An 18,119-nucleotide genomic window follows, 5' to 3' on the forward strand; every position below is an offset into this window, starting at 1 on the left:
GGCAAACAAGAAGGTGCCAGACACATTGGCCCACAGAAGGACCCACTGTAGAGCCGAGCCTCTGAGAACTACCTTCATGGTATCAGTCCAGGCTTACCCTCTTGCCAGTAGGGTTGTTTTCTGCGTTAGGAATTAGAGAGATAATCTATGGAAGGTGGTTGTATAATTTCTGTTTAGCTTTGAGAAATTTGATAATCCACAAGAGAACAGAAATCCAAGATTTGACAGAAGATGAAAGTTCGAAGGTAGAACCCCAAGGATATGAAAACATGTAGACAACAGAGGAAATCATGTTCTTAGTGGAAATCACTTGAAGCAACCTCAGTTAGGATGTCCATCCTCCTCCATAGCAAAGAGAGGACAGATTTGTGTTGGATAAGCTGTCAGTATTCAGCTGTCATAATCTTTTCAATGAACAAAATAGTTAAATCAGGAATCCAGGAAGAAAAGGATGGACAGCCAGGAGTGTGGCTGGCTCTCATTGCAGGAGATCACCGCAGTGAACTTGTAGCATGCTCACACTGTAGCAGTGGAGCGTCAGGCTCTGCCAAGTCTGCATCTCAAGTCATCGCCATTTCATGCATGCTGTCTCTATGTGCTCTGTGGGTAGTCTCTTGTCTTGATGTCAGAATGAACTTTTCATGCTGGAGGTGTGTCTGCCCCTTCTTTTACTCCATCTTTAAATATCCAGTGAAATGTTAGCCATCCAAAAGGATTGACTGTAATTCTGAAACCAGCACCTAGTGGAAAAGAATTTGTTTTGTTTTGTTTTGTTGACACAATGTCTTACTCTGTTGCCTAGGCTAGCACTGGAACCTGGGCACAAAAAAAGTATCTTGCCTGCCTGGGCTCTCATGTAGCTGGGACCACAGGCATGTGCCAGCAGTTCCAGCTCTCTTAACAATACTCTTTAACTTTGATATCATTTAAATTTTACCCCTTGATGTCCCTGATCAGTCATTCTTTGAGGGGATGTGCATGACTGTGCCTTAGAACTTAATTTTGGGAAAATCTTTTCATGATTTGGACGAAAGAGGATTCACATGGTAATTTCTAAATGTCCTTTTACTTTTTAAGCAAAGTTAAACCACCTCCACAAATTTCACCGAGCAAATCGATGGGTGGTGAGTTTTGCGTGGCTGCAGTGTTTGGGACCTCCAGGTCGTGGTTTGCAAACAACGCTGGTCTGAAACGAGAAAAAGGTACGTGGTTTGCTGACACTCGTATTTGCTACACAGTGTTTCCACACTGAGGACACAGTGCTGGGAGCTCCTCTAGAATAATTTTATAACTAATAGCCTAGTAGTTTTTACTAAGATAAAAATTAATAAAATAAATAAATACTAGTACCCTTTACTATTCAGGTCTCTTAAAGAATTAAAACTATTTTCTCACACAAGTGGGAAATAAGTTTGCCCTCAACTGATATTTTTCATTTCTTTTTTTTTTTGAAACACAGTCTCTCTGTGTACCTTGTTTTAAAATTCATCATGTAGTGAAGGCTGCCCTTGAACTCCATCCTCTGCCTCTCCAATGTTGCTATTTAAATTTGTGCACCCCCACACCTAGGCACATTTTGCCTTTCACTTATTTTTTTCTAATTATGTTCACATATTGATCTCAGGGCTGACAATGCTGTGACCACTCTATTTCTTCCTCTTCTGCACAAGCTAATTTCACACTGTCGCCTCTGATCTCAAAAGGAGGAAGTTGTCGTAACCTGTGCTTTACATGGGAACTTGGGATCAAGCAATCTCACTAATGTTAGCTAATTTATACGCATGGGAGTCTGTGTGGGGCCTGTGTGTGTAAATGCCTTTGCCTGCTGACCTTGGCTGATGCCCTGGAGTCGAGGTTTGTGAGCTGAAGATTGTGCTGGGGACTAAGTTCAGCCCTCTCCAAGTGCTCTCACTGCTGAGCCATTCATTCCACATTTAAAAACAGAAACAAAAACATGGTAAAAGAAAACAAAACAAACAACCTCCCCAAACCCCAAAATAAAGAAAAAGGGCAGGTTATTATTGAGAGGTAAGTGTCAATGTCTGTGGTTATTTTAAACTTTTAAAAAGTTTTTCTCTCTAATTGTAAGTGTATGAATGTTTTGCCTGCATGTATGCATGTAAACCCAAGTGCATAACTAGAATCTATAGAAGTTAGAAGAGGGCTTTGGATCCCCCTGAGCTGGAGTTATAGGCAGTAGTGAGCCACCATGTGGGTGCTGGGAATTGAACTTGAGGCCTTTGCAAGAAAAATGTATGCTCTTAACCACTGAGCCAATTCTTCAGCTCCAATTGCTGTTTTTGATCTCTGCTTTGATCACCAGAATCAGTACCTCAAATGTTTATGTAACTATTCTTTATTATTTCAGTATATGATTCTTTGTCACACACACACACACACACACACACACAGAGAGAGAGAGAGAGAGAGAGAGAGAGAGAGAGAGAGAGATATTTTCTTTAATTTTTCTAGTTATAGAGCTTGACTAGGTTCTGTGGACTCTGTATAGAAGAGAATGTCTACATTTATACACCAAGTGTGTATAGCTTTGTATGTTAGGATTTCCCCCTGATTACTTTATTGTGATTCAATTAGGTCACACACTGGCTTTCCTCTGATGTTCCACAGTTGGTTTTGTTCTTGGCAAAAGTGGCACTCCTCCCTGCTCCCCGTTGGCAGTCAGACCTCAGCCTCTTCCCTTGCTATCACCTTTCATGACCACTCCCTTGTAATCAGACCTTAGCACAGCTAGTCCCTTCCCATGGGAAGGGCTTATGGAGCAGGCAAGCCTCCCATTTTCTTATCCAATCTTTATTTTTTTGTTACTGCCTTTGGTTTGATGATGCTATCGGAAGGACTTTTTGTTATTCATTAAAACCTTCTGCAAAGCTCGATTTCAAATGCTTCTCCCGTCTGTCCTAATTACCCCTTTAGCTTGCTATTCCTTTATGTTCCTCTGGCTGGTCATTGGCCATTTCCTCAAATCAGCTGTAATTGATTCGTCTGACACAGAGATAAGATGACCCACACAGCTTTCATAAGACAGTCTCCTTGGTTTACTGTAAAACCTGAGATTTAGCATCGAGCCTGCTGGTGCAGCGAGTACATGTGTATTCCTTATAAAGTCATTTGATTACATTCAAACCCAGCACTGATTTCTCTAAAGATGGCTGGCCTTCCTTTACTACAGGAGCCAATAATCTCATTGAGAAATGGATTAAGAACTATTTGAGGAAGGATCTTTACTTTTTTTTATGTTGGTCTTTGTTTACTGGAGAATTCCAGTTTGCTTCTTGGCTCACTGGTTTTCTAGTTGTATTTCAGTTGCTCACCTTCCACAGACAATGTGGGATGTGTTATCCCATTTGTTTGCCTGTTTGTTTTGATCTAGATGTTTTCTGAATATGTATTGAGTGTGCATTTGTGTGTCTGTGTGTGTGAATGTGCATGCTTATGCGTGCGTGTGTGCGTGTGTGCTCAGACGACAGAGTGTCCTGCTCTATTTTTCTCTGCATTTTCTTCCCCTTTTCAGCGCTGGGATTGCAGACTTGTGCTTGACTGTGCCTTTTGATGGTTTTTGTTTGTTTGTTCTTTTGTTTTGGGGTAGGGGGTTGTTTGTTTGTTGCTTGGTTGGTTGTATTTGGAGGATTTGAATTCATGCTCTAGTGTTTGTATAGTAAGCATTCTTATCTCCCCAGCAGCCAAACTTAATTCTACCAAGAAAACATAGTTGAACTTTTCAGATAACTTAGTTCCACCCATATCTTTTCCTGCTGGTCAGTTCATTGTGTAAGCCAGAGTAATTAAACTCTGTTGGCTACACTTCCAGGTAGTCCTTTCATGTCCTACTCAATGTCTTATATTTTCATAATATGTGGAAAAATCCATAGTATAGAAATACAAAAGTTTACAACATAGTGTTTATACTACAATTTTTGAGCATAATGGTATAATTGTTGAAACTAATTGATGTATATCCCATAATGTTGGTGGCATGTTCACTGGCAGCTGCTTATGCAAGGCATCCTCTGAGGATGTGCTGACACAATGGGACAAAGCTCTTCCCCTTTTTTTTTTTTTCATCTTTTCATGTCAGACAGCAGGGTAGTAAAGTAGAAGTCCCACTGTGACTTTTCTCTGTCATCTTTCCATGTCTCATTCTGATTCTTTGTTTGCAGATCAGTCCAAACAAGTTGTAGTTGAATCTCTTTACATCATCAGTTGCTATGGGACCTTAGTGGAGCACATGATTGAGCCCCGGCCGATCAGTACGGCTCCCAAGATAAGTGACGACACACCGCTGGAGATAATGACGTCACCCCGTGCCAGCTGGACACTTGTTAGGTAGTTCTCCATCCCAACTCCCTCCCCACAACCTCCCTCCCCCGCTTCGAAAAGATAAAAATTTGCGTTTTGTGAAATCTCAGCATAAATACCTGGCTCTGAAGTATATTCATCCACAAGGATATGTTTTCTTGACCTTGGCTCTAGAATCTTGTGCAAATGGGATTATACACTATTGCCTAGCCCTGGCTTCTGTAACCTGGGAAGCCTTTAGTCCATTTCGTTTCCAATGGATAGGGTCTACATGCAGTGAAAGGTAAGCACTGCAAGTCCTGTGTGCACCCTCTGAATCATTCTTCTTTGTCAGGTAAAGAAATCCTGTGCCATTGCTTTCCATTTCCTCTTCAGCTGTAGCCAACCACAGCTTACTTTGTGTTACTTGCCTTTGCCTGCTCTGGTCACTAAATAAGTGGACTCTTGTACTGTGGTATCTTTCATGTCTCTTTCCTTTAGCATATTTTGAAGAGCTATATTGATGCAATGTTATGTAGGTGTACCACATTTTGTTTGCCCATTCATTGGCTGGAGGACTCTTCCACTCTGTAGCTGTCACTAATATTGTTGCCGCAGATATTCACATGCACAGTTGTGCATGGTGATATTTTGCACCATCTCAGGGATGTAATTAGAAAGTATCTTTATTCGAACTTTCTGTGTTTGAGATTGTGAGCCTCACCTTTACTCTCCAGCCCGTTTGAACTTTTTCTTGTCTCTCTGTGTATTAATTTCTTGGTTTTGTGTTTCCCTTATTGTAGTGCCAAATGCTTCTTGTAAATAATACCATTAAGGGAAATATAAAGTAATACAAAAAGATCCCAATGTCTCTTTAAGTGATAATCCAAGATCCAATGGCTAGGCACTTTATAAATGTTTAAGAATTATCTTAATGTATCCAATGAGTAGAATTTTTATAAGCTAACAGAAAGAAGAAGAAATGAAACCTAGAATAAAGCCCATTTAATGTAATGAATTGTGCAAGGGAGAAAAAGAAACCAATCACCCGCATGTATAAAAGGAAACAGATAAAAATGGATATGAAAATGACCCCTCTCCTTTTGACATTTTAAAATAGTTTATTGATTTTCTGGAGGCTCCAGCAGTCTTTACTAGTACTCACTGTGCTGGATTGATCTGGTCAATATCTGATTTATGGAGCTTATTCAAAATTGGGCAGATGTGATTAAACTTTGGCAGTCTCACTGTTGAACCAGCTAATTAGGTCCAAAGGATGTTATCCAAACACAGCTCCTTTCCTCTTCCCATCACCTTTAGCTATTTTGCTTCATGTTGACAATGTCTGACGTTGGTCAAAAATGTGATAAGATGGCCTCCATGTAGCTGGCATTTGAAAGCTGATGTTTCTTTTCTCTGTCTGTCTTACCAAGCTGATTGCTCTCTAGTTCACTGAGGATCTGCAGTGTCTGGGCAGCACATTGCCACATCTGTAGTGTATAAAGTTTTCCTGGTTTTGTGTGTCAAGTTAAAGAGCATCGATTTTAATGGTTATACATTGATTTGTGTGAGTCTCTGTCAGGCTCTGTGGCTGATTTACATCCCATCTCTGAAGGTTGAATATTAATATTCTTCTGCTGTTTCCTTAGAACACCTCAGTGGAACGAACTGCAGCCGCCATTCAATGCGAATCACCCTCTGCTCCTCGCTGCAGAAGCAGTGCAGTATTACCAGCTCCTGCTGGCCGGCTGTGAGTACTGCTCATCAGCTTATGCTTTCTATCGCTTGTTGTTCCTTCCATATGATCGTCTCAGAATTTGCTGAGTAAATGGGCCATAAGACCAGTTCATGGGCCGTAGGGTTTTTGTTTGTTTGTTCGTCTGTTTTTCCAGACAGGACTTCTCTGTGTAATCCTGGCTGTCCTGGAACTTACTCTATAGATCAGACTCATCCCGAACTCAGATCCACCTGCCTCTGCCTTCCCAATGCTAAGATGTGGGCTACCAATTCCAAGCTAGGGCCATAGCTTGTGCTTGTGTGTCTTCAGCTAGCATTTTCAATAAAACAAAACAAAAACTCATAAAACAAGCAAACTGCCTTTAACTTGTGACCTTGCAGGATATGGAGAACAGCTTTGCAGAGCCTGGGACCTGTTTCTGAGAGAATAAAACCAAGTTCTTCATCACAGGACACCACAATAGCAGCTTCTGCCTGTGGTGCTGCTTTGTTTGGACTCCTTTGTGCTCCTAGCTTCGTTGAGTTAGGTCTTGATACTGGCATTAGAACCGGGTCTTGCACATGCTCTCTGACTAAGCTGGGATTTTGTATTCCTTTTGCCATTTGTAGATACTGATAGAGATTCATCCAACCCGATGTAGACTTTATGTGAGAAGCATGAAGAGATAATTTAATATTTAGTATCCAGTTTGTCTTCGTAGACTTAAAAATGCTTTACAACTATAATTATTTTTTTGTAGAATATAGTGAATCTTAATTGAACTTGATGGCTCTGAGTACTGAATGCTTTTTTCCTGTTAACCAACAGTGACATTTTTTGGGTTTTGGTTTGTTTGTTTGTTTCTTTGAGACAGAGTTTCTCTGTGTGGCCTTGGCTGTCCTGGAATTCACTCTGTAGGCCAGGCTGGCCTCAAACTCACAGAGATCCTCCTCCTCTACCTCCTCAGACTGCTGGGATTCAAGGTGTGGACCACTACCACCCAGCTTTATCACTTCTTTATAAAAGGCAAAAGCCTAGTTATTGATTTAAGTGTAGTTGGCTCAGTTAATCTGGGTTGATCTTGTTGATTTGATAGCTGTTATTTCTGATTAGCTGACTGACTGTGATAAGTACCAAAAAGATAAAGGAAAGCTAAGCTAAAACCCACAACTGCAACTCTTCATTATTCATACTAGAGAGTAAGCTAGTTGATATCATTCAACTGTAGCTCCCCCTGGCACTTTTGCCCCACTCAATAAAGCCTACCTCTGCTGGTGATAACTGGGCCATCCGGTTCTTTCATGCACAGTAATGACACCATCAAAATTACTGTGTGTGCACTGGAGACTGAACCTAAGGCTTTGCATATAGTAGTAGTGAGCGTTCTACCACCAAGTGGCATTTTTAGAAAGCTCATTCCTCTGGCTGTCAGATACTTAAAAGACAGGGATTGGGGCAAATACTCCTGAAGTAAGATGAGATTTTCAACTAAGCAGGCCTGTGAGATGCTGAAGGCAGTCTTGGCACCAAGAGACTTTTGCCAAATGAACCATCCCCCATGCCTCTATTGCCTCTCTATATTGATGAAATGATACAGGATCAACCTGGATTTTAAAGTTTTACATGCACACTCAAGGTATTTGCCTAAGAGTTTTAGGTCTGCCACTGTGTTACTGAACTGAAGCTTCTAGCTGCAGAATATGGACACTGGGACTCCAGTGCAGTTGGACAGTACAGTGTCAGTTTAAACAGTGCCTTCATACACACACACACACACAGACACACAGACACACAGACACAGACACACACACACACACACACACTCACACTCACACTCACACTCACCATTTGCCCCTGTGAGAAACTCAGTCAGAAGCCTCTGTGACTATCTTCATCTGCAAGTGCCCTCACAAAAGCCCTCTGGAAAGATATTCTACACAAGTTTAATATTTCTGGTTCTTTGGGTGTATTTATTGTGTTTTACTTACCCAAGCTTAAAACCACCTTTGAACCAGGGGCTTTTGATGTCTGGTTGAACCTTTTTTTTTTCAATGTGCTGGAATCTGTGATTGGTCCTTAGCAATGACCAGGTGATGGTGGGTAATTACCTTTCATTTTTCAACCTAAAGAGTTTGATAAATATCTTTTAAAACTTTTTAATTGAACTTTGTAGTCTAATATAAACTTCATAAATGTTGCAGGGTTATTTTGGGTTTTTTGTTCCTGTTGTGTTTGTAGAAAAAGTGTAGCAAACTTCCAGAAATTCAGGAAATGATACCAATAGGCAAGGCTGATGTAACTAGAAATAGGAAAGAGACTATCTCTGAGAGGAGAGCAGTGCAGCAGGATGTTAGCATAACACACACACTATTCTCATAAACAGTCTGTTCCACTCTGAAGCATGGATACAGCTGAGTGCAGAGACAGAAGACCTGTCCCGGATACCGATGGCATCTTACCCGCCTTTGAGATGAAGAAAGCAGTGTAGTGTTTCTCTCTGCATTTGGGGGAATAACGAGGTTGAGGAGCCCTGACAGTAGAGGCCTCTGTGTTCGTGGTAGACTGGATGACATTGAAATGGTTCATTCAGGTGTCACAGTGGAGGCCGGGAGGACATCGAGTTGCTTTGTTGGACCATTGAAGATTGCTGTTTTTAATCTTTAAAAATAATAAGCATAATATAAGCCAGGTGATGTTGGCGCATGCCCCTGATTTTAGCACTTGGGAGGCAGAGGTAGGCAGGTTTTTCTGAGTTCAAGACTAGCTTGTTCTACAGAGTGAGTTCCAGGACAGCCAGGGCTATACGGAGCAACCCTGGCTCAAAAAACAACAAAACACAACAAAAGGTTTTTAGGTAGTAGAGTTAGAAATCAAGACTATGTATATTCTGAGTGGGAGAGATCACTCAGTGGTAAGAAGCACTTAGTGCTGTTTCATAGGACCTGAGTTTACTTCCTAGCACCCTTGTCAGGCAGTTCATAAATGCCCATAACTCCAACTCTGGGGATCTGACAGAAGCCCTGTTTTGACTTCCAAAAGTACCTATATATGGTGTGTGTGTGTGTGTGTGTATGTGTTTCTGTGTGTGTGTTTTATCTAAATATAAATAAATAAATGTATAAAAATACAATTAAAGTAGAGATTAGGGATTTACTATTCATATTATGTTTTTTTTTTTTTAATCAAGCTCATTTCATTGTATATTTCTTTGCCAAAACTGAAACCAGCCCTTACAGGTCCAGTACCCATGAATGAGATTTGAGTACCAGTTCAAAGTACTTAGTAATTTGTTCTTAATCTGCTCTCCCCCTTCTAACTTGTAAATTAAAATCAGTACCTAAGGATTAGATTTTTGAAAGCTTAGAGGACAAATAGTAAATAAAAAGTCACTCAGCCACAGCGTATTATTCAGTTGCTTTAGTGGTTCCAACTCTGTAGTGGTGTAGGTGTCAGACTTTGGACCGCTTCCTAAATTATCCGTGGTCATATGATCCCATGTGGACCCATACGCCAATGAAAAGAATCATAATGATTATAAAGCATATTTAACTGAATGAAATTTGTTTATTTTATTTTTTAATTTTTTATTGGATATTTTATTTATGTTTCAGATGTTATCCCCTTACCCCATTTCTTCTCCCCCACCCAGGAACTCCCTATCCCATCCCCCCTGCTTCTATGAGGATGTGCCCCCACCTACCCCTCTACTCCCACCTCCCCACCCTCGAATTCCCCCCCACTGGGTGTTCAGCCTTCATGGGCCCAAGGATCTCCTCTCCCACCTATGCCCGACAAGGCCATCCTCTCCTACATATACAGCTGGAGCCATGGGTCCCTCCCTATGTGCTCCCAGGCTGGTAGTTTAGACTCTGGGAGCTCTGGTTGGTTGGTATTGTTGCTTTCCTCATAGGGCTGCAAACCCTTTCAGCTCCTTCAGTCTTCTCTCTAACTCCTCCATTGGGAACCCCTTGGTCAGTTTAATGATTACCTGTGAGCATCCTGAGTGAGGTAACCCAATCACAAAAGAACACACATGATATTCACTCACTGATAATTGGATAATAGCCCAGAAGCTTGAAATACCCAAGATTCAACTTGAATCTTGAAGACCACATGAAGCTCATGAAGAAGGAAGACCAAGTGTGGGTACTTCAGTCCTTCTTAGGAGTAACAAAATACTCAAGGAAGCAAATATGGAGACAAAGTGTGGGACAGAAACTGAAGGAAGGGCGGTCTGGAGACCATTCCACCTGGGTATCCATCCCATGTGCAGTCACCAAATGTAGATGCTACTGTGAATGTCAGGAAGTGCATGCTGACAAGAGCCTGATATAGCTGTCTCCTTAGAGGTCTGCAAGAGTCTGACATATTCGGAGGCAGATGCTCACAGCTAACCATTGAACTGAATAAAATTTAAACTAGAATATATCCATATATTAGAATTTCATATCTTTTAAATGAAAAACTTAATTGTTAGTAATGCCATAGTTTGATAACTCTCAAGGAAATTATGCAAAAGAGAAAAAAATAACCTCAAAATTTCACACAATTGGTAGCTCCATGGGGCTCTGTGTGTGGGGTGGAAGAAAGAAGAATTTGTTTCTGGAAGCTTGGTACATGGTAACTCTTCATTTTGATGGAACAATTTAATATCCTTTTTAAAAAGTAAGAGAGAGAGAATGGTGTGTGTGTTTGTGTGTGTGTATGTGTGTGTGTGTTTGTACAAGCCCATGTATTTGCACAATTGCACGAAGAGCCAGAAGAAAGTGTTGGATTCCCTGTCGCTGATATTGCAGGTGGTATGAGTCACCAGATATGGGTACTAGGAACCAAACTTGGTACTTCTTGAAAGAACTGCAAGTGTTCTTAACTATGAAATCATATTCACCCACAAATGTGATAACAAATTGAAAAGAGCCTTTGTACAACTTGAATGTGTGTTGCTGTGATAAATACCATAATCATAAACAACATGAAAGGAACAGTTTATATCATCTCAAAGATTACAGCCCATCACTGAAAAAAAAACTAAACTAAAAACAAAACCAAAAGCCGGGCAGTGGTGGCGCACGCCTTTAATCCCAGCACTTGGGAGGCAGAGGCAGGCGGATTTCTGAGTTTGAGGCCAGCCTGGTCTACAGAGTGAGTTCCAGGACAGCCAGGGCTATACAGACAAACCCTGTTTGGGGGGCGGAGGGGGTGGAAAAAAACCTAAAAAACTAAAACCAGCCCACCATTGAGAAGCCAAGGCAGGAATCACTTGCTCAGTTATCTTTGTTATACAGCTCAGGCCTACCTACTTTGGGTGGTACTACCCACAGTGGTTAGGGCTTCTATATCAATTAGCAGTCAAGGAAGTGTCACATCTACAGGCAAGTCTGATGGAGGCAATTTCTCAATTGTGACACACTTCTAGGCATGTCAATGTGACACCCAAGTTTAGCCATCATAAGTTTAAGCCTTCTCAGTGTGACACATTGATACATCCTATTAAGCTGAAACCTTTCTTTTCTTGTTGATCCCCATGATCTCTCACACACACACACACACACACACACACACACACACACACACACACACGACACTCACTCAAACTCACACACACAGCCCTCTTGTCTGTGGTTGATATTGGCAGTGCCGGGGAAAACCAGCTAACTATGCAGCAGTTTTTTTCTGCGCTGCCCTCCTTCAATGTCATGTTGTGTTGATCTAACATCCTAGATTGCCTCACAGTGTGGTATATGAAGTGGAGAAGCTCTCAGCAGTTATTTCCTTGAATTGTTCATTATAAATGTTTGCCCAGTACTGGGGAGAGGTGGAAAAGGAAGGGTAAAGTGTTTTTCTCTTGTAGAGGAAACTTGTAATGTAGGGCTTATTTACAGTGTATTTATAGTCCATTGTTGGCCACAGGGTGTGTCATGGTGCCCTGTACAGTTTGACTCTTAATCATGAATTACATTGGAATGTTTCACTTATTCAAACTGTTTAGTTGGCATATGCTATTTCACAGAAAGATTATTTTCATAAAATGGTGTTTATTTTCTGTAAGAAACTAAAGTTGGAGACCTATAGGGTCTCATTTGGACTACATGTATTCTATAGCCTGATGAACCTTATGAAGTTATTAATTCCCATTATGAAGATTGTATGAAATGGTTAACTTAAACTATATAAGTTTAAAAGTTTGCATTATATCCACCCCTGGTCTTGGCATCCATGGTTCCATTCATTTCCTGTTTTTACTTAGAACATCAAATTAATCTTTTTACATTCAAATCACGTTCCTGTTGTTACTTTTTTTAAAAAACTGAAATGAAACAAAGAGAAAGTGTCTACAAGAGATGTTGTCTAACCTGTAAGCATCTGTTAATGTTACATAATTCCTCCTGTGCTCTTACAGGATCTCAATGTCCTTTCAGATTCTTTCACAGTCTGTAATGTTTCCAAGTATAGTTCAAGTAGGCTCTTTTCTATTGATGATGTTAGTATTTATTGCAGTGACTTGGCAGATTTCACTGGTACAGAGCATCGATCGAGAGAAAAGAAAATATTGGTCAGAAGTCTGTAGGCCATTAAGATCTGTGCATCTGATGTCATTTACTTTGTTCTAGTGACATTTATGGTTCTTAAATAGATCATTCTGCCATGGATTGTGCTTTCTCATAGGTGGGTAGGAGGATAGAAGATAGAGGGTATTGGCAATATGTGTTCACCATTTTCTCCCCCCAAAAAAAACCCCATGGGGCTGGGATATAATGGCAGAGCTTGGCTTACCTGCAGTGACGTAATGGGTTGGTATTGGCAGGAGCTCATGGTTTGATGTGCCATCGCTTCCATCAGTACGGTTAATTGCTAAGAAATGGCTAAATGGGAATTTGGGGGAATGCTTGAGCTGTCTGCTCTGTTAGTGTTAGCAGGAGCTCTGGCGCCATTTCAGGATCACTATTTGTATGTGTCTGTCAGACTTAGAATACAGTCGTTTCTCTCAGTTTCAGCCTTCTCTATAGAATTTCTGTCAATTGTTTGACTCCATTAAGTGTGCAGAGGAAATAAAAGCCTGAACAACCAATCCACCAGGGGCTATGGATAGACCCTTTCTTTGTCCATCCTCAGAGCACTGCATTAGGTCTCATTATCCATTTATAATAAGTGACCTCTGCCCTCTGGGTCATAGAAAAATATTCAGTGTGCTTTTCTGACACATAGGGCACCTTTCTCAGCAGACGTAAAACAATGGCATGTCTGATAATCTGGAGGACTAGTTTATACTGTAGGTTTTTGATAAATACACAGCCTGCACCAAGTCAATATAAGTTTTCTTCCTTGCTCTTCCTTGATTCAGAAAGGGTCTCGTGAGAACCTAATATAAGGAACATGAACTTAACATTCAGTGTCGCTCTTTTTCATTCTTATTAAGAAAAAATTGTCTTCTAAAAGACAATTTGTTTGTTTCCTTTATAATTTCACATTTACTGGTGGAGATTTAGATATATTTAGATACTGGTACAAATACTGGTTTTAAATACAGTGAATGGACTGAGCCGTCATCCTTCATAGACCCAGGATTGCTCTTGAGATTATCGGTGACACTTAAAATCCAGTCTTTTGCCCAATTTCAGGTTTCTTTTATGCTATGAATTTGAAGCAGCTCCCAGAAAGCACTGCGTAGCTGATGGTTTTACTTCCAGTTCACAGTTCATAGACAGACATAGATCATGAAGGAGATAGAAGATTTTGGTTTAAGCATGGCCGTGGATCCAGACACAGATTTTTCTCTCCAAACAAGTTACAGAAACCTAATAGTTGTTAGCATTCTCTCCATGGCAAGAATTAATATATTAACTAGATTATAGCACTGTTTGACAAACTGCTTACTAAATACATCAAAATTGATTGGGCATTCTGTTTTTGAATTGACAAATGGCTGCATTAAGAAGGGGAGGGAAAGCCATTAATTATAGCTGCTCTCAACTATGGGAAATGTAATCATATAAATATGGATCTTGCTACAGCTAAGCCCTCCCCTCCCAACCATGCTTCTTACATGTGCATCCACACCTCTGTCCTGTAAATGACTTAACATTTTTCTTCTGTGTAAACACTATGATGTTCTTTGACTAACATCATAGTACTTTTTTTCTTCTGTTATTCCAGGAAACTCCAAGAGAACCATGTAGCTCATCTTTTTGGCTCTGTTCTCAATTGTGCCCTGCTCTAAGTGTGTGTTTATTCTTGTTTAACTCTACATAGAAGGTAGGGCCTTCCTTTTGGGAACAGGAAATTTAGAAAGAGGTGGTTCCATTTTTCCTTCAGTGGTTACTTTGAGATAGTGTTTTCTGTGCCTTGCATTTCTCATCTTTATAATTAGGCAATGAAAACTCATTGATAGCTCTACAACTTGTACAATCTTTACCCAAGATTTTTGTAACTTATCCTGAAGCTCGTAATAATTCAGAACCTAGGAGGCTGGAGAGCAAGCTCCACAGTTAAGAGCACGTACTGTTCTTATACAAGACCTGGGTTTGATTCCCAACACCCCCACATGGCAGCTCCCAACCATGCACACCACTTACAGGATGTGCCTTCAGGTATACAGGCAGAACAGCCACACCTTTAGTCCAAGCACTTGGGAGGCAGAGACAGGTGAATTTCTGAGTTTGAGGCCAGCCTGGTCTACAGAGTGAGTTCCAGGATAGCCAGGGCTACACAGAGAAACCTTGTCTTGAAAAACCTAAATAAATAAATAAATAAATAAATAAATAAATAGGGGGGAATTACTAAGGCCTCTGTTAGAGGTTTGCTAGATTAAATGAGATTGCTCATTTAAAACACTTCACATATAGCTTGCATAGGGCAGGAGGGTGCTGTTGTTACAAACCACCATGGAATGGAGTCCTCGGCTCTGCCAGTTCCTGAGACTTTATAACAGAACCACCTGAGTGTCTCAGCTACCATCTCTGTGGTAAAGCAGCAGCAGAACAGAGAAGGCATCTGTGTGAGATTTCAGTAAGCCACTCAGCAAGTGTGGCTTTGTAGTATTCTGTGCATTTTCCAAAGTATTAAACAAAAATCATTTTATCAATTCTTACCTAAGATGCAAATTCCTCTTCCCTCTTTTGTCTTTCTGCTTTGATTGTCTTCATTCTCCTAATAAATAATTTGGAAGGAGTTTTGCTGTCTCTTTATACTGAAAGTCTAATTTCTATAATGTTCTGCTGATATTAGCCTAAAGACTTGGAAACGTTCTTCTAAAATGAGTAGAGTCTTAATTTTAAAGTTCTGAAGCGTCAGAAAAACATTTGTTTCATTGAGTGAGGGGGTTGGAACAGCTTTCATTTTTAACTCAATATTTTTTTAAGTTAACAATGAATAAATTCATATTATAGTAGTAACTTATTTTTCCAAGAAAATTAAAGTTTTATGAAGGAAAAAAGAAATGTATGAAAAAAGTAAACATGAAGTAAAGAACAGGAAAGCTGTGGTAGAGGAGGAAGGAAAAAGAAGGTTGTTAGAGGACAGAAACTAACCGTCAGACAGTGCCATGGGGATCACCACCATCAGACAGCAGGCATGGGGGTTAGAGCTGATGGATTTTTCACATAAAGGCATGGAAGTCACACAATAGTGAAGGTTACACAAAGAGATGTTTTAGAAAGACACTGTTCTGATTTAGTTCAATTGTGGCTCTTTGAATAATCTAGCCTCGTTCAGATAGCTCATTCCATAGCTAAGGAAAGAGTCAAGATGATGGCCAGTCTTCCTATGAGAAGTCACAGATCCTGTTGGGAACAGGGATGCATCTCAGGTTCTTTGTTTTGTCCCCAGCATTGGAAAAACAATAAAGTTAGGATAAATAATCATAGAAATAGTCAAGCATGCACAAAGTACAGCAAATTGTTTTGTGGATCTACCGGGTACCTGTTCTTGGTTTTGTTTCTTAAAAGGATTTCTTCGTGCCTGTACACATGGTGTAAGAGGGAAGTCTTTTGCTGTGCTTTTCCCCTGAGTACTTACTTCACTATGTGTCTGTTGATAAACTTTATAACTACAGAGATGTGGATACAGTGGTTTGGAGAGCTCCTGGTGGGTGCCATTGTGTCATAGTAGAAGATCAAACTTTGAAGAGTGCGCTTAGGTGATTGTTAGTCAGAATAATTTTCTTGCTTCTGTGTTTTTAACTGATCTGTTTGGACTTAAAGGAACACATTGTATATCTTTAATGATTATTTATAAGGATTCTGAAATATATTCCTTTGTATGGGTTAAAAATGTTGGTGTCTTCCAGGTCTAAAAGCTTTTTCTTTTCATGCCTCTTTCACTTAGGCAAGAGAAAATGTCTATTTATTTCTTCCTGCTGTATAATGACCTAGACTTTCCTAGAATAGTATTCAGCAATAAACAAGTAAATATGGAAGACACTACATTAACTCTGTGCAAAATGATTTTTGCTTTTGTAAATGGTCCCTCTGCTCTGTTTTGTTTTTGTTTGGTTTTGTGGGTGGGTTTTATGGTGCTGGTGATCAGGCCCAGGCCACTGAGTTTCCAGGTGAGTTTTCTGTCACCCAGAATTTACTTTTTTTTTTGTAGCAAAATCTTGATGTCTGATTATTAAAGAGCCAAATGAGTGTTTCTTTCATTTTTCATCAGTTCAAAATATATACTCTTTCTTACATAATTCTATTATAAAGTCTGGCACATTTATAATCTTTGACTATAAAATAAAGAATTGATTATTGGTGTAAGAAGTGCAACTATAATGCATGTATGTAAATTAAAGCAATTGATTGTAAGGCTGTAGCTACTATTAAAGATAAGCTACTGTTACTGATCTATTCATAGATCAGTCTCTGTCTCTCTGTCTCTCTTTGTGTCTCTGTCTCTCTCCCTTTCCCTCTCCATATTCCTCTCCCATCTTCCTCCCTTTGTCTCTGTCTCCTCTTCTCTTTAAATTCAACCCCTGGGATGCAAATCTTTGCATGTGCTAGGGCTGCACCCTAGGCCTCTTTTCCCCACTGCTCACATCCCCATGGTGGGGCTTTGAATGTGTCCACACTGTGGCCTGTGTCTGAAGGTCAGAGGACAATTTTCTAGAGTCTCTCCTGTATACCATGAGTCTGTGGGAGGAGCCTCAGGTCATCTGTATTGACAGTGAGTTCCTTTATCTCAGTCACCACCCCCTTCTTTTTTCACTTTTAATAAAATTAAAAGTCTCATCTTGTTGCCTAGCCAACTCACTCTGAAGACCATAATAACTTTGAACTTACAATTCTCCTGCCTTAGCCTCCCATGAAGCTAGAATTACAGGTCAGTGGCACCAGGCCTAAGTGTAGCTCTTGGTTCTTTGTAGAATTTAAACCTGGGTGCTTCTACATCTAGCAAGTAACTATTCCTCTTCATGGTCACACATTTGAGCAGGGAGTTATTTGTCATATTATTTTATATGTAAATGGACTATTCATTTATATGTTATTTATAAAATATATTTTACATATAAGTAAATACCTAATTATTTATATAGTTTATATATTAATACAAACATTAATAAATAGATATATGTGTAGATAGTTGCATATGCAAAGGCGAAGTAGCAGATTGTCTCACCTAATACAGTCAGTAAGACACACAGTGGAACACATTGAGTTTCTTGGTCTTCTACGCTGCCTCACTTTGCATTTGATGGTTTCCAGTCCTTGTCCTTGCTGGACTTGCTCTACTGACCCTATTCACTGAACTTCTCTTATTTCTAAGATCTGAATTAAGTACTTATTTTTATATAGATACATGGTCCATTCAAATTCAAATACATCACCGTCTGTTTAATGGAAAAATCCTCCCTTGTCTCTTAACTCTCCTCAGTACTTCCTGGGAGGTTAGTGGTGCGTCCCTGGTCTTATGCTGCTCTATAACTGTAATATGATAGTGTTAATTCAAAAGCTCTAAGCAAGATTTTATAGTTACTGAAGTAAGGGTGGACTTGTTTTTTAGTTATCCTGCTGTCATTGCATTAATGTACATGTGTTGAAGTTTTTTTCTGAGTGAGTTGCAGATGCAAGTTGGCATTGTGGACATCTCGTTGGGTAGCTGTTCCTTGACCTTAGTTGCAGGT

At 40.0% G+C, this 18,119-nt stretch overlaps 1 protein-coding gene across 8 annotated transcripts in view; it reads left to right on the top strand.

Annotated features, from left to right (window-relative positions):
• Positions 1 to 18,119, top strand: part of Bcas3 (BCAS3 microtubule associated cell migration factor) — a 460,531-nt gene that overhangs the window by 189,727 nt on the left and 252,685 nt on the right. For all 8 annotated transcript variants that reach the window (XM_028772412.1, XM_028772411.1, XM_028772415.1 and 5 more), the window contains 3 exons: positions 1,078 to 1,202; positions 4,179 to 4,344; positions 5,946 to 6,046. In XM_028772412.1, coding sequence (XP_028628245.1) covers positions 1,078 to 1,202; positions 4,179 to 4,344; positions 5,946 to 6,046 — 392 coding nt within the window. The remainder of the gene's footprint in view (positions 1 to 1,077; positions 1,203 to 4,178; positions 4,345 to 5,945; positions 6,047 to 18,119) is intronic.

This window comes from Grammomys surdaster, unplaced genomic scaffold (genome assembly GCF_004785775.1).
Source record: "Grammomys surdaster isolate TR1022 unplaced genomic scaffold, NIH_TR_1.0 213, whole genome shotgun sequence".
In the NCBI taxonomy this organism is placed as follows: domain Eukaryota; kingdom Metazoa; phylum Chordata; class Mammalia; order Rodentia; family Muridae; genus Grammomys; species Grammomys surdaster.